At 39.4% G+C, this 22,968-nt stretch overlaps 1 protein-coding gene across 3 annotated transcripts; it reads right to left on the reverse strand.

Annotated features, from left to right (window-relative positions):
* Positions 1–1,384: 1,384 nt before the first annotated feature.
* LOC139155322 (sulfotransferase 1A1-like) lies at positions 1,385–18,732 on the reverse strand. 3 transcript variants are annotated; one of them, XM_070730444.1, is made up of 9 exons: positions 18,635–18,732; positions 17,868–18,020; positions 15,210–15,335; positions 13,301–13,398; positions 13,028–13,154; positions 12,012–12,106; positions 10,602–10,782; positions 5,287–5,418; positions 1,385–1,835 (listed from the first exon to the last, which is right to left on the reverse strand). In XM_070730444.1, exons 2-8 carry the CDS (start codon positions 18,013–18,015, stop codon positions 5,306–5,308), a joined length of 888 nt encoding a protein of 295 aa, XP_070586545.1. In that variant the 5' UTR covers positions 18,016–18,020; positions 18,635–18,732; the 3' UTR covers positions 1,385–1,835; positions 5,287–5,305. The 3 variants fall into 3 exon arrangements, with proteins under 3 accessions (XP_070586545.1, XP_070586546.1, XP_070586547.1); XM_070730445.1 differs by lacking the exon at positions 18,635–18,732 and adding an exon at positions 18,462–18,589; XM_070730446.1 differs by lacking the exon at positions 18,635–18,732 and adding an exon at positions 18,281–18,303.
* Between the last annotated feature and the right edge of the window lie 4,236 nt (positions 18,733–22,968).

Genomic DNA, 22,968 nt, shown 5'->3' on the forward strand with positions numbered 1-22,968 from the left:
CACCCACTTGACAGTCTGATTCTGTTGCTCCCTTCTGCAAGGAGGTTTCAAAGTATTTCTAGCAGGACAACCAGATTCCGTAACAGCTTTGTTCCCTATGCCATCCTTCTTGTGAATTCAAAGGATTCTTTGACATGTATATGTATACATCTGAACTGGACTGTGATGTTTCTCCGTGTTATATGCATAATGTGATCTTTTGTGGGCTGAATGCAATGAAATTTCGTTTTAAAGTGACAATAAAGTTTTTATTCTGTCCTATGCTAACCTTTCCACTTAGAAAGCATTTTATCAAAACTCCATATTATCTCTCACGCAGAAGGGAGTAAACGTAGTGGATATGTTTTTCTTTTCTCATTGTCTTTTGCAATTTAGCCATAAATCTGGCTTGGATGTGTAATCAACTTAAGCCTCCTACAATCTTCTGCCTACAAGCCTATTTTCCCAAACTACCTGAGCATAATTAGAATTCTTCTCCACATAATTAGAAGGTATTTAGCTTGAGGACAGCTACCATGGCTGCTATGGCATGTTTTACAGCATTTTGTGATCAGGGTATATTTTATTACTGAGGATTGAAAATATATGCAAGACTTAGAACAGGAGGAGATCTACATCTTGTGTCTACTGTATTTTTCAGAGTATAAGACACACCTTAGTTTTAAGTGAGGAAATAAGGGGTGGAAATTTGCCTACCAGGTTTCATCTGGCTAGCATCTTTAGTCTGTTCAACTTCAGCACTATTTTATCTCCTGGTTAGGGCTGAAAAAAATCTTTGAAGGGAGTAGGAATGAAAACAACCCTGCAAAGACTTAGGGCTGGAAAACAAGCTTTGAAAAAGCTACATTCATAGTATAAGACACACCTAAATTTTCAGCCTCTTTTAGGAAGGAAAACGTGCGTCTTATACTCCAAACAAATACGGTAATAATTAATGTGGGAAGAAGTGTACAGTGGAGTAGTTAAGAATAACAATGTTAACAGAAGAGCAGAAAGAGTCTTGCCTCTTTCATGTCTTCATAAAAGATGTACAAAATCCTGTATTTTCCCCCAAAGTCCCACCAACCTTTGACCTGATCATACCAGGATCCAAAAGACACTGAGGAAAGGAAGAAAGTTTGTGAGTGATGCGAATTGTAGTGCAACAGCATGAAGAAACCAACAGTTTGCTTGCTACTTATTTTGGTTTGGTCATCAGTAAGGTGGCCATTTTTTTAACAATGAAAGGGAGGACGAAAAAAATAAAGAAAAAAGTACAACATAAATAAATGTTCAGATTTCATGAAGATCGAAGTTGATTATAATTAAAAGCTTACATCATAAGTCACATAACACTTATTTACTAAACTTCTACAAGACCAAAATAAAATGAGTCATGGGACAGTTTCAGAAAAAACTTTTATTCTGCAGTTGTTTACCTGTAACACAAATTTCAGTATAAAATCTGAATGATGTCAATCTACCCACTTGCTAGTATTTGCATTTTTGCAACTAATCTACCAAGAAACTAAAGATGAAATAGTGATATTTCAAGGAAGGAAGGAGGGAGGGAGGGAGGAAGGGAGGGAGGAACAAGCTACATCCCTTTCACAAATATAAGAACTAGAAAGATAAGAACTTAAACATCACAAGGAACGAAGTCAATAATTAAAGAGGAGCAATATCATAAATAAAAATGCAGATTGGTGTTCATTTTTGTTCTTGGCATGGCTTTGATGTTAGCTAGGTCTTTCAAGCACTTCATGGAGGTACAGTGGAATCTTGTCTTAAGCTTCATCTATCTACCATCTCAGCATCTTCAACCCATTTTCACAGGTAACAAAAGCAGATCCTCACTAAAATAGAAAAGAGATTAAAGAGAGTCTAAGTCACCTTTAGGAATGAAGATTATGAGATTGTAAAAAAGCACAAAGGTGGGTTTTGAGGAAGGAGTTTTGAAAACAAAAGGTGACCACTCTAAATTTTGAAGAATGGTGACATTTGGCAGGATGATCATAGCTGAGACTTCCCACTGTAAAAAATCTCTGGATTTCATTCTACCATATTTTTCAGAGTATCGGATACACGTTTCCTCTTCCAAAAGAGGTTGGAAATGTTGGTGTGTCTTATACACTGAATACAGCCATTTTGGCCTCCCAAAGTATCATCCTACATGCAAATAGGTTTGGGAGGTGTGCAGAATGCTCCTGGGGGCTGGGGGAGGGCCAATTTTTTTTCCTTACTTCCTCTTCAAAATCTTAGTGCATCTTATACACCAATGTATCTTATAGTCTGAAAAATACGGTAGTTAATTCTTGCCAGTTTGCTAGTTCTATTTTTTTTAAAGACCAATCAATACTCAAAGGAAAAAAATGTGTGAAACATACAGTTCCTTCTCTCAATATTGGCTCCATTGTAAACTCCATGAAACCAATGTTTTGTACTTGATAATATACAATCTAAATACCTCACTGTACAGTATTCATTTCACACTATATTCACTTTTGTATTTGGTCCGTATTCATTTACAGTAGTCCCTCACCTATCGCTGGTGTTACGTTCCAGACCTGGCCGCGATAGGTGAAATCCGCGATGGGGAATTTCTCCTCCTTCCCAGCTCTTTCTACAACCCCAAGCACGCCGACGCCGACGCCAACCACTAAGCGCGCCTCCAAAGACTGCCTTCTCGGCACTGGCGAGGCGGGTTGAACGAGGGGACGGGCCTCCGCTGGAGCTCAGTCCCCGCCCCGCTCATCATTCGCCCAGCCGCAGGCTGGTTGGCTTGTCCTGCCGTTCCAAACTTCTAAGCGCCGTATCTGTGCCAATGCTGACTTTAAAACCCGCGATGAAGTAAAGCCGTGGTGGGTGAAGCGCGATATAGTGAGGGACCATAGTTCCTCTAAGCTGAGCAGTGAGCAATCGCTCACTTAAAAAACATCATCAACTCAGAGTTTTCCAAACCTGCCCAGAAGCCGAGAGGGAAAGAGTGAGAGGGAAGGAGAGAGAGAGGAAGAGAGGAAGAGAGAGAAACAGATGGAAAAAAGAGAGGAAGGAAAAGAGAAAGAAAAAGAATGGGAGTAAGCAAGAGAGAAAGAAAATCAAAATCTAGTTTGAAACTAGCTCAACTATTTAAGTGGCATTTTGATATTGATAGAGTTGCCCTATTATGAGCTCACTGTTATAGACACACAGTACAGTATTTTATTTTGAAATTCTCTGAGGCAAAACAGGGTGGGTTTTTTATTTGTTTGTTTGTTTGTTTGTTTGTTTGTTTATTTACTTATTTATTTATTTATTATTTCTGTGCCGCCCAGTCCCGAAGGGACTGCCGCTCAGACACTATACTTTTCCGCCCACCCCCCCAAAAAATTAGAGGGAACACTGTGAGGGACTACTGTAATACCCAATCATTCTTGACCCTATCAGGTTGGAACTATCACTCCTTATCCTACCATGCACATTCAGAAATATCTTACTCCCATTGCATTGCTAATTTCCATTTTCATATAAGAAAGAAGGCAGAACCCACTATTATTCATAGCAATTCTGGCTTCCTTCAAAAAATATACTTGCTCCCAATAGACCACAAACTTAAAAAATAATGGAATAGGAATGGGAATGGAATGGAATGGAATGGAGTGGAGTGGGGTATAGCAGTGTAGAGTAAAGTAGAAGTGGAATGGAATAGAACAGAACAGAATCTGGAAGGGACCTTTGAGGCAGTCTAATCCAGCCCTCTGCTCAAGCAGGGGATCCTATACCATTGATACAACTGACTGTCTCTTCTTCTTAAAAACCTCCATTCGTGGAATAAGTATGATTTCTGAAGGCAAGCTATTCCACTGGTTAATTGTTCTCACTGTTAGGAAGTTTCTCCTTAATTTCAAATTGCATCTCTCCTAGATTAGTTTCCATCCTTTGTTTCTTGTCCTGCATTCTGTTGAGCCCCTCTTCTTTGTGGCAGCCCCTCAAATTCTGGAATATTGCTATCATGTCATCCTTAGTCCTTCTTTTCTCTAGGTGCAGGCTTAGGTAAAGTTGGCTCTTCTAGGATTTGTGGACTTCAACTCCCAGAATTCCTGAGCCAATCATGCTAGTTCAGGATTTCTGGGAGTTGAAGTCCACATGTCATAAAAGAGCCAACTTTTTCCAAAGTTTCAACATATTTTTTTTGTAATGTGGTGACCAAAACTGGATGCAGTATGCCAGGTGTAGTCTTACTAAGATTTTATAAAGCAGTACTAATACTTCACATGATTTTGATTTTATACCTCTGTATCAGTAAAGGGCTGCAAATTATTTTTACTACCACATTGTGGGCGTAGCTTATTTTGTGGGTGTGGTTTGCTTGCCATGTAACCAGTGGGGAGTGGCTTGATGAACATGTGACCGGAGGGATGGCTTAAAGGTCATGTGACTGGCTTAAAGGTGGCCAACTTGACATCACTCACCCTAGGGTTAGGGTGCTGGCCTCTCCTCGCCTCAAAGAGATCCATTTTCCCTATCTATTTACTATTACTGAACATCCAAAATATACTATTTAATTCTATGTATATATGCCATATGTGTACATACATATTACACACAGATAATATACATTATCTATTATATAAACTGTATGTGTATATATATGCACACACACACAGCTCTTCTAAAATTATACACATTCAACGTCATTTACTGCAATAGGAAAAACATACCCAGAGCCCAGAAGGGAAAAAAAGAAAAACAATTCAAAATTTTTCTACCGGTACTGAATACCTGGCATACCGATAGGACCCTATCACTGCTCTGTATATAAAATACAACCCAGGATTTTATTATTATTTTTGGGCTGCCACCAAATACTTCTGGCTTCCCACTGTTTTTCCTATCAGCATCTGTCTTAAAACATCTCCTTTGTTTTTCTATCTTTAGTAAGCATTTTGTGAAAGAACAGAAATTCAACCATTATTTTTAAAAATCTTTCCTATGTCCATCATGGATTTCGTCATTTAAGATGGTTTACTAAGAGTCAAAGTCTATACTAGGGTTACCCGCCTTAGGTATACCTATGTGCCACATTTCCTGCTCAGGGTAAGGACAGTAAACATCAGTTTAGGCACATATTAGTCATGATACTACATGAGGAGCCAAAATTACTGCAAGTTTGCTAATAATGCTAATGTAAAGATTACCTAGAAAGCTCATATACTGTTGGACCATCATATGCCCCGAGAAGTATATGCAATGTAGTGACATATGCTTAGAACACATAGAAAAAGTCTATAGAACTTGTTATTTTAATGTGAATGAAAGAATGCACACCCAAGTAGGAGAAGGACAATCATATCTCTGTTCGAAACTGTAGTGTAGTTCCTTTCATTTGCATCTTGTAATTCTCATTAAAACGTTCATCTTGTGCCACTGTGAATTGGTTCTTCCAGTCACCAGCAACTCCTAAATTGAAGGGAAAATAATAGCCAATATTAATTTCCTTGATATTCTTTGAGCCTGGTGATTGCTTGCAGACATTTATTTATTTTGTCAAACAATTATAAGGTGATAATTTGTACAAATTAAACATTAGATAAGTAATGATAAAAAGTATCAAAAGAAGACAATAGGACAGGCACGCTAGGCACAGTGGTGCGCTATTTCATTGCCCAAATAGGTAATCTTTTAAATGTTGTTATTTTGCAAGAGAAGGCAATGATTTGTAGGTCAGGGTTGAACTATGGAGTCTTTTGTGTTCTCTAAGTTTGGTTGTTTATTATTCGATTAGGTATGGTATATTTTCTATTGCAACATAACCAGGCTATCAAAAATTTTACTACCACACTGTGGGTGTGGCTTATGCAGGATGCCCTACATTTTCTTTCAACACCTTTCAGTGCAAATTGGGTGCTCTGGGGTGGAGCTCCATTTTTGCTACCCCACTGCATTCCCCCCATCCAGGCAGTAGCCCACCCCTGTAACTATATTCAAAACTGGGTAAGGTAACATTGAATCCCAGCATGGGATCCATACAGAGCAAAACATTAACAGCGGGATACAATATAGGACTAGGAGGTGCTAATACCACTCTATAAAGCTGTAGTTAGACCCCAACTAGAGTACTACATCAGTTTTGGTCACCACACTATAAAAAGACATAGAAACTCTAGAGAAAGTGCAGAAGAGAGCAACCAGGGGGCTGGAAACTAAAACATACAAAAAGCGGTTGCAAGAACTGATGATACATATTGCCAGTAAAAGTTATAATTTTGAAATATAAATGTATTTAATCATTGCTTGAAACATGTAACGTATGGTGGCTGGAAGAATAATACATTTTTTTCTTCTCTCTCTCATCTTTCTGTGCCCTTTATAGTCAAGGACACAACTTTAATTGGGGTAATGCCTGTTTCCCAAAGCCAGTCCATTCATTTTTACCTCTGACCTGAGTGGTAGATTCTAAAACTCTAATTCAGAGTTCCCCAACCAGCGAGTCTTCACAAGACTGTAGAATACAAGTAGCCCACAACAACGTACAATCACAATTGCTCCCAGCATTTCTGTCGTTTAAGTGAAATTTTCCCGATTTTATGAGCAAATTTATGATCCTTCTCCGTGGCTTGCATTGGCTGCCGATCAGTTTCCGGTCACAATTCAAAGTGTTGGTCATGACCTTTAAAGCCCTACATGGCATTGGACCAGAATACCTCCGGAACCGCCTACTACCGCACGAATCCCAGCGGCCGATAAGGTCCCACAGAGTTGGCCTTCTCCGGGTCCCGTCGACTAAACAATGTCGTCAGGCGGGCCCCAGGGGAAGAGCCTTCTCTGTGGCGGCCCCGGCCCTCTGGAATCAACTCCCCCTGGAGATTAGAACTGCTCCCACCCTCCTCGTCTTCCGTAAACTACTTAAGACCCATCTATACCGCCAGGCATGGGGGATTTGAGACACCTTTCCCCCAAGCTTATTATAATTTATGTTTGGAATGTATGTGCTGTTTGGTTTTTAATTGATAGGGTTTTTTAGTTTTTTCTTAATATTAGATTTGTGCCTGTACAATATTGTTTTATCGCTTGTTGTGAGCCGCCCCGAGTCTTCGGAGAGGGGCGGCATACAAATCTAATAAATTATTATTATTATTATTATTAAGTGAATGACAGCAGTTTGCAACACAGCTGTTAAATGAATCTGACCTCCGCATTGACTTTGCTTGTCAGAAAATCACATAAGGTGATCACATGACCTCGGCACACAGCAACCATCATAAATGTGCCAATTGCCAAATGTCTGAATATTGATCATATGATCAGGAGGATGCTGCAGTGATCGTAAGTGCGAAAAAAAAAATGGTCGTAAATCTTATTTTTCAGTGCTATTGTTGTAACTTTGAACAATCATTAAGCAAGCTGTTGTAACTTAAGCACTGCCTATATGCTCCCTACTTTCCAGTGATGTAATGGGAACTATTGTAGGAGTTACATAAGCTTTGTTGGTTGGGAGGCTTCCAGATAGAAAGCTGCTAAAAATACTTTTCACTGAACACGATGTCCTTAAGGAGGAAATGGAAGACTAATATACAACATATTGTACATTTGTAAGAATAGGGAAGCAAGCACAAGACATCTATCAACCTTATCACGTAGACCAGATAGAAATGAAACCAGATCACCTAATTCAACTTTCTTGTAAAGCTACGTTAAAAGAATCTTGCAAATCTGAAAGTACAATTATTTTGCCTTCACACTTACAGCCTGAGAAACGAGTGAGAATCCCTTCTAAACCTCTTTCTCCTCCCAATTTCCAGCTGCAGGCTATGTTGTCTCTAATCGGACCATTCCCTAGGCATAGTCTCTTTGCCCCATTGCCCAAGATCTATCCCACATACCATTACACAATCTCAGTTTCTCAAGTCATAGTTTCTTCATATGGATTAGGCTTGTGAGACTACAAGATCTAACCTGCCTGTTTCCTACTTGAAGTTTCTAACAAAAGTAGTGAAATCCCCAGTAGTGAAATCCCCAGAGGCTCGACTACTGTAACGCTCTCTACATGGGGCTACCTTTGAAAAGTGTTCGGAAACTTCAGATCGTGCAGAATGCAGCTGCGAGAGCTATCATGGGCTTCCCTAAATATGCCCATGTCACGCCAACACTCCGCAGTCTGCATTGGTTGCCGATCAGTTTCCGGTCACAATTCAAAGTGTTGGTTATGACCTATAAAGCCCTTCATGGCATCGGACCAGCTTATCTCCGGGACCGCCATCTGCCTCACGAATCCCAGCGACCAATTAGGTCCCACAGAGTTGGCCTTCTCCGGGTCCCGTCAACTAAACAATGTCGTTTGGCGGGACCCAGGGGAAGGGCCTTCTCTGTGGCGGCCCCGGCCCTCTGGAACCAACTCCCCCCAGAGATTAGAATAGCCCCCACCCTTCTTGCCTTTCGCAAGCTTCTTAAAACCCACCTTTGTCGTCAGGCATGGGGGAATTAAGATATTCTTTCCCCCTAGGCTTCCACAATTTATGTATGGTATGTTTGTATGTATGATTGGTTTTTAAAATAAGGGTTTTTAGCTTCTTTAGTATTGGATTGTCGCACGTTGTTTTTATTACTGTTGTTAGCCGCCCCGAGTCTACGGAGAGGGGCGGCATACAAATCCAATAAAATGAAATGAATGAAATGAAAAGATAAAAAATAATAGAGACATTTAATTCATTACAGAATATAGAACATAGAGTTGGAAGGGTCCTTGGAGGTCATCTAGTACACCCCTTGCTTGAGCAGGAGAGCCTATGTCATTTCAGACAAATGACTGACAAGTCAGTTCTTAAAAGCCTCTAGTGATGGAGCACCCACAAGTTCTGAAGACAAGTCTTTCCATTGGTTGGTTGTTCTTAGGAAATTTATCTTTAGTTCTAGATTGCTTGTCTCCTTGGTTAGTTTCCATTTATTGTTTCTTGTCTTGCATTCTAGTGCTTTGGAAACTAATTTGACCCCCTTGTCTTTGTAGGAGCCCCTCAAATACCGGAACACTGCTGCCATGTCTTCCCTAGTCCTTCTTTTCATTACATTAGACATAACCAATTCCAGCAACTGCTCTGCAACTGTTTTAACCTCCACCCCGCAATCATCCTTATCGCTCTTCTCTGCATTCTTTCCAGAGTCTCAACATGGTTTTTGAGATGTTCAGGTCAAGGCCCAGGTATAACTTTCTCTGATAATGACACATGTTAATCTTAGCCAGGATGGCACAGTGGTTAGAGTGCAGCACTGCAGGCTACTTCAGCTAACGCAAGCTGTAGTTCAGCAGTTCAGATCTCACCACCAGCTCAAGCCTTCCATCCTTCCAAGATGGGTAAAATGAGGACCCAGATAGTTGGGGGCAATATGCTGATTCTGTAAACCGCTTAGAGAGGGCTGTAAAAGCATTATGAAGCTGTATATAAGTCTAAATGCTATTGCTGTTGCTATTCCCCAAGCCATTGCATTGCTTTATCAGTCATGGTCATTCTTTCCAGAAGGAGTGGAAGCCCATACAGGCACAGGTATTCAGCTTGGTTACACACATATCATCACAAAGAATAGCCTATTTGCTTACAACAATATTATTATATTCCCATGGTACAATTAATGTACCATGGGAATGTAGCATCTACCTGAGACAGAAAATGTATATCTCATTTTATCTCAAGTAGTTCAAGGTCATATTAGGATCAGAAAGCTTGACTTCAAATTCCATAATCCCTGACCAACAGAGTTGATACAAGTAGTCCTCAACCACAACTGAGCCAAAAATTTATATTGCTAAGTGAGATGTTGGTTAGGTGAGCTTTGTCTCATTTTATAACCTTCCTTGCCAGAGTTCTTAAGTGAATCACTGTCTGTGGGTGTTAAGTTAATCACACAATTGTTCAGTGAATCTGGCTTTCCCATTGACTTTGCTTGCTAGGAGGCGGCTAAAGGTGATCACAAGACCCTGGGACATTGAAACCATCATAAATATGAGTCAATTGCCAATCATCTGAATTTTGGTCATATAACTATGGGGATGCTGCAATGGTTGTAAGTGTGAAAAATGGTCATGTGTCACTTTTTTCAGTATTATCATAACTTCGAACGATCACTAAACTATTGTAAAGACTACCTGTAATCCTGACGGCTGGGAAATCTAACCCATTTGGATCATGTCAATCCAGTTAAGGTAGGACTATTTTAAACTTAAATATATATAATATATATTAAACATATAAGTATATTAAACTTAAAGTAAACCGCTCTAAACTCGACTGCAGGAAATACGACTTTAGTAACCGAGTAGTTGATGCATGGAACTCACTACCAGACTCTGTAGTATCAGCACCCAACTCCCCAAACTTTACCCTTAGGCAATCCACTGTTGACCTCTCCCGATTCCTAAGAGGTTAGTAAGGGGCGTGCATAAGTGCACCAGAGTGCCTTCCGTCCTGTGTCCTAAAATTTCTCTTTTACTAGTATCATATATATATATTATATCTTTATATGCCACCAATACATACATGAAAAAACAAACAAGCAAACAAATAAAATAAATATTATTTTACTGTTTTATGCATGTTATAAATATCACTCATACTCCATCCAGCCCCAGATTGGTTATTTGATAGACTCACCTTTCCTCATGAAAGGAGAGATGGTGTGATCCATAACTGAAGAGGGAATGCTTTTATAATTAGCCATTTGGTTCTGGCTCATTTCTTTGAAGGAGGTGTGGTGTGAAATCTTCTTGACTAAGTTTTCATCAACTGGCCTCTCTAGGAATTCCATTACCTTTCGAATCTCCCGTTCTGGATCCTATGTACAAAGCAACAATGAATAGTGAAAGTCAGGGATATTGGGATTAGGAAGAGTTTTGAGGTAGGGGTATATTGTGTTATATTAAATAAATTAAATTAAAATATACTATCCTATGCAATTTGACAGCTATTATGTATCTGCTGTCTTGTTATGATTTCCTTATTAGGCTTTGCTGTTAGACACATGTGCATGCAATTTTCAGCCATGAGTTTCCTTTATGAGCTAATATTGTTGACTCAGTCTTCCATCCTTTCAGAGTGGGTAAAATGAGGACCCAAAACGGTATTCAGTGGTACCTCTATTTACGAACTCAATTCGTTCCATGGCCAGGTTCTTAAGTAGAAAAGTTGGTAAGAAGTAATTTCCCCCATAGGAATCAATGTAAAAGCAAATAATGCATGTGATTGGGGAAACCACAGGGAGGGTGGAGGCCCTGTTTCCTCCCAGGAGATTCCTATAGAGGCCCCACGGAGGTTTCGCCCTGCCTTTTCCGGTTACAGTTTCAGAGGCTCAGGTTTTTCTCAATGGTTTTTGAGAAGAGGCAAAAAAATCTTGAACACCTGCTTCTTATCTAGAAAAGTTCATAAGTAGAGGCATTTGTAGGTAGAGGTACCACTGTATAAGTGAGCCAGTGGTGTGTTGTTCCTGGCTGGCTCAGTTCTACAAATAGGTAGCAGTGATGGTGGGAGTCTCCACCCACTTGCCAGGGACACTTCTGCACACAAGTGCATGCAGTAATAGTAACCTAATTTAGAACCCACTACTGAAGTAGGACTATTGAAATTAGTGAAATAAACCACGGCTCCTAGTTTCTGAGGTCTATTCTCAGGGATATCTAAGTGTAGATCAACTTCCAGGCGTATCTTTCTACAAATATGTAATTGGGAAAAAAATTTGAGAAATGTCTTGTTGGACAAATACAAAGTAAAATAAGTATATGGAAGTGAAAGAAAACAAGTTTGAATGGATGACAACAATTTTGCATTCTTCATCTCCTATTTGTAGGTTTTCAGGATGCTAGAGTAAGGAATCTGTTTAAGGAACTGGGAATTTCTGGTCATGGAGATATTATAGACGTCCCATCCTAGTCCCCCTTATGGACCATTCCTAACACTTGTAGAACAGGAGATCTCTGCCCCATATCTAAATCTTAATGTGGAAAAGATGTGAAAATTAGTAGAGAATAAGAAGGTTAATAAAAGAAGCAGAAGCAGAAAGAATCTTGCCTCTTTCATGTCTTCATAAAAGAGGTATAGAATCCTGTATTTCTTTGTGATGTCCCACCAACCTTTGACGTGATCATACCAGGATCCAAAAGACACTGAGAAGAGAAATAGAATGCTTGTTAATGATGGGAATTTTAGCAATCAACACGAAAAAAGCTATAGTTTCCTTACTACTTATTTGGTTCGGACACCAGAAGTATGAAACAGGACTAGAAGCTCTAGTAGAAGTTGATAGCCAAACTGAAGAACCTTATATTTACATGGAGATATCTGCCCACTCAAACAGAAAGCGGAAGAAGAAGAAGATCTTGATCTGATCTTCTCATTCACAGAATTTCTGTGAAACCTCTCACTAGTTCCAAGAGCTTCTACAAGGCTTCCCTCAAAGTGTTGGTTATGACCTATAAATCCCTACATGGCATCGGACCAGATTACCTCTGGGACCGCCTCCTGCTGCATGAATCCCAACGACCAGTTAGGTCCCACAGAGTTGGCCTTCTCCAGGCCCCGTCAACTAGACAATGCCGGTTGGTGGGACCTAGGGGGAGAGCCTTCTCTGTGGGGGACCCGGCCCTCTGGAATCAACTCCCCCCAGAGATCCATATTGCCCCCACCCTCCTTGCCTTCTGCAAGAGTCTCAAGACTCACCTATATCACCAGGACTGGGGCCATTAGATTCTTGCCCCCTGACCGATGAATGGACTGAGAGAAACTGATTGAATGAGAGTGACTGGTTTTTTAGGGTTTTTAGTTTTAGATCATATATTTAACTAATTGGACCCAAAATGTTCTGTATTGTTTTTATTAAATGTTGTGAGCCGCCCAAGTCCTCCGAGAGGGGCAGTATAAAAGTCCAATAAATAAATAAATAATAAATAAATAAATAAAATGTCTCCCAGTCACCCTCTTCATTTGCTTTCGTAGCTACAGGTAATAGGATCAGTATCATATTTTGAAGTTACCATATCAAAGAGGGTTAATATCAAGCTCAATACTTGGTATTTGTATCCACTTACCACTTCCGTCCATAAACTTCTCAAGAAATTCCGCCCATGTTCCAGGCTCCGGGTGCACTTTTGCCATTTGGTAGAAGTAATAGTATGAGACAGCCACGTCTTTGGCATTTCTGGCTACATAGATGACCTGTCCGGTGACAAAAAAGAATGTTAATTAAGCTGATAATGCATTTCATTTCTAAGGACATGGTGTGTAATGATTTGCAGATCTTAACCCAATATGTTCTTGCATTCAATTGACTTGTTCTTCATTAATACGTTTTCTTTTCTTACCTTGCAGTTCTTTTCCAAGAAAGATTTGGGGAGCATTTGGACAGGAAGGTGGGTTTTAATTAGACATGGACGGGGGGCTTCCTTAAGCAGTTCAATGCCTGAAAGGGGGAAAAAATAATTGAAGAGACTTCTCCCATACTCCCCCCACCATTAGCCGATCCATGCCACATACATTCCAGATGAATTTACTTGCAGATATCTCAACTAGCATTAGGAAAAACTATGGAGATGTCTGCAGATAAATCTACTATATTATTTGCATCGTCTCCCATCTTCACTGTTGGCATTTCTGTTTCAATAACAAGTATGAAAGACTAGGGCTACACATGAATTTCCAACTAAAGTGATTTATTACAGATATTTATTCAACTAACAGCACAGTTTTGCACTAGATAAAGGTCAATAGAATTCAAGAGAGGTTAGTGTCAGGCCAAAGCCATCATTTGGAGTTAGAGACTTTGGCCTGGCACATCAGTACAGCATAAGGGGAATTGGGGTGGGGGGTAGTGAGAGAGAGGGAAAGTTACTAGCCACAACAAATTCCTTTCTTCGAGGCAAGGTAATCTTTTGTTCTGCATCAACTGAAGAAAAGAGGAAGTTGGTGAAATCCCTGCACTTGGACTGGTTCTCGTGATGAACTTGTGGGTGCAGGGATGTAGGATGAACCTTAACCTGGGTGGAGTACTGGGAAGACGTTAGTATTGGAATGGCGATGGCGTGACCAACACGGCTCTGTTAATAAATCGAACCTTGAGCGAGAGAATTGGACTGGAACTTGATTTATTTCTCAGATGCTATTTGGGGCACTGACGGTTAGACTTAGTCCATTTGTGGCTAGGTAGAGACTCTAGGCCAGTGATGACAGACCTATGGCATGGGCGCCACATGCGGTACGCAGAGCCATATCTACTGGCACGTGAGCTGTTGCCCTAGCTCAGGTCCAACATGCATGTGTGTGCTGGCTAGCTGATTTTTGGTTCACACAGAGCCTCTGGGAGGGTCTTTTTGGCTTTCAGAGAGCCTTGGGGGGGAGTGTTTTTTACCCTCCCCCGGCTCCAGGGAAGCCTTTGGAGCCAGGGGAGGGTGAAAAACAAGCCTACTGGGCTCACCAGAAGTTGGGAAACAGGCAGTTTCCAGCCACCAGAGGGCCTCCAGGGTGTGGGAGAAGCTGTTTTTTCCCTCCCCAGAAATTAAATTATGGGTGTGTGCACTCATGCATCTGCAATAGTGCACGCAGACTCTTTTGGCACCTGAGGAGAAAAAGGTTCACCATCACTGCTCTAGGCTGATACCTCTATTGAGTCTGCTCCAGTGGTGAAATCCAAAAAATTTTAATACTAGTTTTGTGGGTGTGTCTTGGTGGGCGTGATGTAGCTTGGTGGGTGTGGCTTAGTGGCACGGTAGGGGAAGGATACTGCAAAATCACCATTCTCTCCACACTCCTAGGGGAGTTTCCGGAGAGGGGCAGCATACAAATCTAATAAACAAACAAACAAACAAACAAACAAATACATACATACATACATACATACATACATACATACATACATACATACACACATACACACATGCACACATGCACACATGCACACATGCACACATGCACACATGCATGCATACATACATACATACATACATACATACATACATACATACATACATAATGCAAAATCTCAATTTCCACCTCACTCTAGGGCCAGCCAGAGGCGGTATTTGCCAGTTCTCCGAACTATCAAAAGTTCTGCTATTGGTTCTCCAGAACCTTTCAGAACCTGCTGGATTTCATCCCTGGTCTGCCCCCAGGTTTTGCCATTCCTTCTCCCACATTCACCTCATAGAGTAGACTTCTTCCTCCATCCCTCTCTTCCCAAATTTCTGTCTAGAGAGGAAGACACCTATGATGTTTTACCTGTAGGGACATCAGGTACAGCAAATTCCAGGAACGGGACTCGCATGTAGATGGGTTGAACTCTGCATTTTTCCAGACTGCCTTCTTTGTAGATCATGTCTACAATCTCACTGATCCAGGTGGTACCTGAAAAAGCACAAAAAAAATTGGACATGCTGAACCAAGATCATGTTACAAGAAGAAAACAGATCCTTGCCTAAACATGATTCTTGTTATAGCTCCTACAATTACACAATAGCTGAAGAAAGCCTACATACCCATTTTAAGATGTCACGTTTTTGAGATTAAAAAAAAACAAAACCCGGATCAAGCTAAATCACTTCAGAATTTTTCCACCTTTAATATAACATATAAGCTGTACAATTCAAGTGAAAAACAAACTAAAATCTTTTAGGGAAAAAACAAATAAAATGGCTGCGTATGTGTGTGTACATACTGTACATATACAGTTGATGTAGATGATGTATATTTTTGTGTGCCTGTGTATAATATGTATGTACACATATGGCATATATACATAGAATTAAATAGTATGTTTTGGATGTTCAGTTGTAGTAAAATTTTAGGGAAATTGTATCTCTTTGAGGCCAAGCACTCTAACCCTAACCCAAACCCTTGGCGTGAGTGATGTCAAGCTGGCCACCTTTAAACCAGTCACATGACCTTTAAGCCAAACCCCCTGGTCACATGATCATCAAGCCACTCCCACCTGGTCACATAGCCAGCAAGCCACACTCACAAAATAAGCCATGCCCACAGTGTGGTAGTAAAAATTTTTGCAGGCCTTCACTGCCACTTATTCCTCATGTGCACATTCCCTCTATCACCTCCAAAACTAGAGCATGCCCTACTCCAATTTTGTGAGGTAGAAGTCAGAACATTCAGATTGTATCATCTTAAATAACGAGAAAATGTATTTTCACATTCCATTTCATGATGTATTAAGATAACCATTTAAAGTTTGAGGAGAGGTTTTATTGGTTTAATCAGCTTGTTTAACACATTAGGGAAATTTTCATCAGCTTAAATAAATTAGACCATTGTGTTTAAAATTGGCTGACCTGCCTTGCGCCTGTCCCTAGTAGAATTAGAGTAATCTTGGCTGCTCGGCCTCTCAAATTTTGGCCTGAGCAGAAGAAAAGTTCAAAACCCAATATTTTCTTTAGGATGAACAAGAATTTGACAGTGATAAAAGTGGGGAAATGTTTGTCTAATGAATCTTCTGAGTTGGAAAGAAAATGACCAATAAAAGTGATAACGATGACAGGAATGTATTTGCAAAATGAAAAAAATGCCTTGGGAAAACATAGTTTTAAGTCAGGAATTGAGGTCAGAGAACAGGAGGCCGGTTCCTCTGGGGGGGAAGAGCGGAACTAGCTTGTGCAAGTGGTGGACCAGCACACTGCTTGCACAAGTTGATCTGCATGCATTCCCTAGCCCACAACTGGCACACGTCTAGCTTGCATGCACACCTGCACACATGAACCAACCAACAGCTCACACTCACTTCTGAATTGGCCACAGCATAGTAGTGGGTCGTAGCCTGGTGCTGGGGACCCCTGGTCTAGGGACTATCTGCTTTTCTGGGTAGTCAGGAGCAAAGCAGCTCTACTCCTACTAAAAGTGTGATTTTTATGTCCCACGCACCGCAAAGAAACTTAGAAGAGATTGAGCAAGCAGGCAATAGGAATACTCTGTTCTCCTTCATACATACCACTTTAAAGGGCAGCCTCTTTTTAGCTAACAACAGCATATCAAATTAAACATTCCACCCAGTTTTCTTATCAAATGAGTTCTGCTAATACATATTTGGAAATTATCCAGAAGTGTCCTGCTGTGAAGTCTCAACTGCAAATTTGTGCTGGTTGTGTCTCTTTTTCACATGTACTTTTAGGCAACCTATTAGCCAAAATGTATTTTAAGTGACAGATGAACTTGCATCCATAATATATCACAAAATAGTTCTGGTTTATATTAAATTGTGTATCAGCTATGCTGAATGCACTTAGATCTGATTAACAGTAAATGAAGTCAAAGAGATTTCAAGAATTAAAAGAAATTTAAATTTAACCAGAAAATTAGACTCTAACCTATGCATATTTGCAGTTGAGGCTTTCAATGTGAAATTTAATTGTTCCATTTCTGAACTTTCCCTAAGAATATGTTTCACTAGTCAGTCTCTTTTTTTTAATCTCAATATTCTTTGTGTCACTTTTCTTTGTAAAGTAAAACGAGGAAAGGCAGAAAGTTGGAATAACATCCATTTACAGCACAGTTCCAAACTTTACAAGCAACAATGATATTCCTTCTTGTAAAATGTAATGCTTAGCAAACTGTTAATAGTATATTATCATTTATAAACAACATAGAATATGTTTTTGGAAGAAAAGAAAATTATAGGAACAAAAATACCTTCACAAAGTAAAACTAAGGACAATAAATCATTGGGATGCAGACCAGATGTAATGTACAAGGATTTGCCTCTTTTCAGACAAGTATTAGCCAGTCTGAAGAAAAAGTTTACTTTCCAGCTGCCTGGAATTTATTGTCTTGCGTGTTAATAGAACAAAAGGAAAGTAGAGTTGGAAATTATCCACACATGAATGACCAGCACTTCTATACTCTGTTTAAGAAAATGAAGTCAAAAGCATCACTCACCAGACTTGGGGTACGTAGAAATAAGTAGATCATCTGGATGTGCTTGGAACTTTTCCACTTCATCGTAGATTTCTGCAAAATACTTTATCATGGGGACTCCCTTAACAGAGATCAACGGAGGGCGCTCCCCTTCTTGTTCTGGCTTCATTTTGGCTGAAGAAGAGAAGGGCATTCTGAGGAATGCAACTCTTTTCACCCAGAGTTAAGAGATTTGTAGCCCAATCCAGCAGCTATCCTGTATTCAGAGCCTTGTGAGAATGGCAGCTGATAGAAGCAATCCCCCCCTCCCAAAAAGAACATCGGACAGATAGAGATAATCCTGTCACCCTTGACACAGGATTGAAAAATCAACTGGAGGAGATAGATAGTAAAGAAGACGTCAAAAAGGAATAGGAAAAAAAAATAAAGCATACCTCTAACCTTGTTGTGCAAATATGCTATATTTCCAAATGTTTTCCTAAGAAGATACTAGTGTGACCTATATTTACTCCAAATGGAGTCATTGGAAGTATGAAAAAAATGTTCAAGGGACAATTAAACTAGCTTTACTCTTTATATGCATATCCCTCCTTTAAAGAAAACAGCAATACTCACCAGTTTGTATTAGGATTCACAGATATTGGGGAAGAGGGGCTATTAAGACCTTCACAAAGAACCCACAAGTTTTAGTTCGAAACTTTTGTTTTAAATGACCCACATTCCTTCTTCCTTCCTTTTTGCAGAGTGCAGCCAAGCAGGAAGAGTTTCAGCCGTCAGGGAATATTTACCTTGGCTTGGATGGAGCTGGCTGGCCTGCTGGTGCGTTTTGGCTTGGGAACTGGAGCAGAGGCGGATAAGTAGAACAGCGAAGAGGATTCAGCCTCTACTGAGAGAAACCAAACGTATTTAAGAGGAACTGAATTCAACCTTTCTGATCCAGCCAAATAGGGAGGGCCTTTCCTTTTGAAACACATGTTTTATAATGCTTTGCATAAACTTTGATATTGGCTGAGAATCAAATTCTTTGAAAAAAACAACCAGTCGCTGGTATGGCATTTAAACGTGCCTGAACATCTTTTCCTGTCAAAGACGTGTCATTAATACCAGCTTTGGAAGGTTTTAAATTACGAGGGTTATTTGAAAAGTAAGATTACAAGATTTTTTTAAAAAAATACAAAGAATGAATATATTTTAATAAAAGTTACATGGATTGTATTGTAGGTATTACATTATTTTTCCACATAATCACCATTCAGTTCAATACATTTTTCAATATATTCAATACAATTCTTAAGATTCTTAAGATTTTTATTAATATTGATTGTTTCCTGATTGCTTATTCGACCCCTATGACAATCATTAAGTGTTGTACTTCATGATTCTTGACAAATGTATCTTTTTCTTTTATGTACACTGAGAGCATATGCACCAAAGACAAATTCCTTGTGTGTCCAATCACACTTGGCCAAGAAAGAATTCTATTGTCATACGTGAGACAAATTTTTTGATGCCTGTATCATAGAAGTCTCCCGCCACCTTTTTCAGCCAATTCGTCACTTCAATTTTAAACTTGTCATCGTTGGAAAAGTGTTTTCCACCAAGGTGTTTCTTCAATTGAAATTCTGTACCCACTTTGTCGTATGCTGTCTTGACATTACAGTGTTCCCTTGATTTCCGCGGGGGATGCGTTCCGAGACCGCCCGCGAAAGTCGAATTTCCGCGAAGTAGAGATGCGGAAGTAAATACACTATTTTCGGCTATGAACAGTATCACGAGCCTTCCCTTAACACTTTAAACCCCTAAATTGCAAGTTCCCATTCCCTTAGAAACCATTTAGATTATTACTCACCATGTTTATTTATTAAAGTTTATTTTTAAAAAAATTATTAAAGGCAGACGAAAGTTTGGTAATGACACATGACGTGATTGGGCAGGAAAAACCGTGGTATAGGGAAAAAACCCACGAAGTATTTTTTAATTAATATTTTTGAAAAATCGTGGTATAGACTTTTCGCAAAGTTCGAACCCGTGAAAATCGAGGGAACACTGTACATCCTCTCCATAAATTGAAACGATTTTGCAATGAATCACAGCAATGTTCATGCCCTTAGCATTCAGGTATCATATTACAGTACACATTTTGCACTTGGCGGGAAACGGAATGAGGACACTTATCTCTAATCTTCATCACAACACCAGTCGATGATCTACTGACCACTGGCACTGCTTGTTCACTTCTACTGGCTTCCTGCTACATGATAGTAATACCAACTTCTCTCGCAAACATTCCCTATGAGAGCTATATGCCTTATAAGAGTGATGGCGAACCTTTTTTTCCTTGGGTGCCGAAAACGCGTGTGCGTGTGCTATCGCACATACGTGAGTGCCCACACATAATTCAGGGCCTGGGGATGGCAAAAATGGCCTCCACTGCCCACCAGAGGCCCTCTGGAGGCCTAAAACAGCCCATTTCCCAACTTTTGGTGGGCCAAGTAGACCCCTTTTTCATTCTCCCCAGGTTCCAGAGGCAAAAATGCCCTCCCCGGTCCTCCTCGGAACTCTCCAGAAGCCGAAAATGCCATCCCAGCTCCCGGTGAGCCAAAAATCAGTTGGCTGGCATGCACATTGGAGCTGAGCTAGGATAACGGCTCACAGACCAGCAGATTATGGATCCATGTGCCACCTGTGGCATCCAGGTCATAGGTTCGCAATCACTGCCTTATAACCTTACTTTTCAGATAACCCTCGTAGATGCTATTCTTACGAGATCAGTCTTCAGTCTTCCTTTTACCTAGGAAGAAAACAGTCACTCAAGAGTCCTGCTTTCAAGTGACTTTTTCTGGACCTTTATTAACAAAGCAATTTGTTTAAGTAACTTAGTACAAAAGCCAAATGTCATTATTCATTCATTCATTCATTCATTCATTCATTCATTCATTCATCCATTCATTTAGGTATGTATGTATGTATGTATGTATGTATGTATGTATGTATGTATGTATTTATTTATTTAATTTTTATGCCACTCTTCTCCTTAGACTCAGGGCAGCATACAACATGTTAGCAATAGCACTTTTTAACAGAGCCAGCATATTGCCCCCACAATCCGGGTCCTCATTTTACCCACCTCGGAAGGATGGAAGGCTGAGTCAACCTTCAGCCGGTGATGAGATTTGAACCGCTGACCTACAGATCTACAGTCAGCTTCAATGGTTGCAGTACAGCACTCTACCTGCTGCACCATATTATGGCTTAATAGATTTGGACTTTGCACAGAAAAAGCACATAACATGATCAGAAGCTCAGACTGCTTATTATTTATTGAAGGACATTTATTTAGCATATTGAAGGGCAGAACACTAGCATTAAAATGAAAGAGGGGATTTTTTTTTATGAGTTTTGACTGGATCTGATTTCAGATTTGGTTCTACTGTATATAGTACCCTTCCATTGATTCCCCCCCCCCCTGAATTTCAAACAAAGGACTTGGAGAAGTGAAGGCAAGTACTTGGATTTACTCCTAATGGGCGTAGCTGCACACTCAAAGGCAATTTTAGAAAAATATTAACTTTTTGTCTTTCTTTGTTAGATGTGTTGAATAGACTTATTAAACCTGTCTATTAATAAACAATCAGGAGTTCAAAGAACATCACAGGTCTCTATGAATCTCGTTAGTAAAAAATGTTCTGATATTTAAAATATTGAAAATGTCATCACAGCAAGAGGACTTTTTTTGGCAACATTTACATTGTAAAAGTAGTAGGATTAATTTGTATAAATTAACTACAGATATACCTTAGAAATATTGGAGTTTGATTCAAGACCATTCCAATAAAGTGAGACACAGGATATATATTTTCCCCAGTGAATTATTTTGTTTCCCAGTACATATAACAGGTATATTTACACCAGGTCTGAATTTTGATCATGTGACTGTGATGACGCTGTAACAGTTGTAGCTGTAACTAATGGTCATAAGTCACTTTTGTCTTCTTTTTTTGGGGAAGGTTTTTCTCTCTGCACAAACTCTATCAATACCTCAATACATGCATATCTTGAGATAATCAATGATATACATAAATACATTTTAAGTCAATCAATCATAAACCAATATCCTACAGTACTTTTGCATCATTTTTCCATTCCCTTTTTTTCAGTCTGCCTTTTGCACTCCCCATCTCTACCTTTCTCTCCTCATCCTACTTTTTTACTCCTTCTCTCTTCCTCTTCCTTCCTTCCCCCATCCATCCATCTTCTCTTCCTCTTCTACTTTCTTCCACTTCTTTTCTTTCTTCTCTTTTACTCTCCCTTCACTTCCTACTTCCCCTACTTCCCTCTTTTACCTTCTCCCAAGTGCTTCTCCTGCTTATTTATATTATACTTGACAGACTGACATTTTATTCCCCACTTTTGATCTAACAGTGGTCCCGCCTAAAATTATTATTATGGTTGCTTTATATCATTCTGTATTTATTATTTTGTAGTTTAAATACCCCAATCTAATAACATATTATGGATATGCATTGTTTCCCTAATGCTACCTCCAATTAAAAGATCTAGTTAATTCTCTGGGAATACCATCAATTAATTTCAAATTATTATACCAAATCAACCTCTGTACCTTAACTTCTCTGCCAATTTTTGTTTCAACTGGTTCTTAAGTTGAAGCCATAATGCTTTCTTCTCTTCCTTGAATTCTTACTCATCCTTCATTTTTAACCCCCTATTTTTATCATAACTATATGCCCCATAGAAAATCCACATTCCGTCACATAATTTGATAAGAAAAGATAGTAACTATTGACTTCAAATTTCACATTAAGTATTTATTTAACTAATTATAACAAACAATTAAATGTTTAAATATATCTTATTCACTATCAATAGTAATTTACCATGGTGAAATATTAAAAAATCATATAAAATTAGTAAAGGTTCTATTTCTTCCCATATTAATTATCAAAATTAAATGATGTATAATAAAGAAATAAAAAGCCATGTTTAAATATATCTTATTCACTATCAATAGTAATTTATCATAGTGAAATATTAAAAAATCATATAAAATTAGTAAAGGTTCTATTTCTTCCCATATTAATTATCAAAATTAAATAATGTATAA

This window comes from Erythrolamprus reginae, unplaced genomic scaffold, assembly GCF_031021105.1.
Source record: "Erythrolamprus reginae isolate rEryReg1 unplaced genomic scaffold, rEryReg1.hap1 H_1, whole genome shotgun sequence".
Taxonomy (NCBI): domain Eukaryota; kingdom Metazoa; phylum Chordata; class Lepidosauria; order Squamata; family Dipsadidae; genus Erythrolamprus; species Erythrolamprus reginae.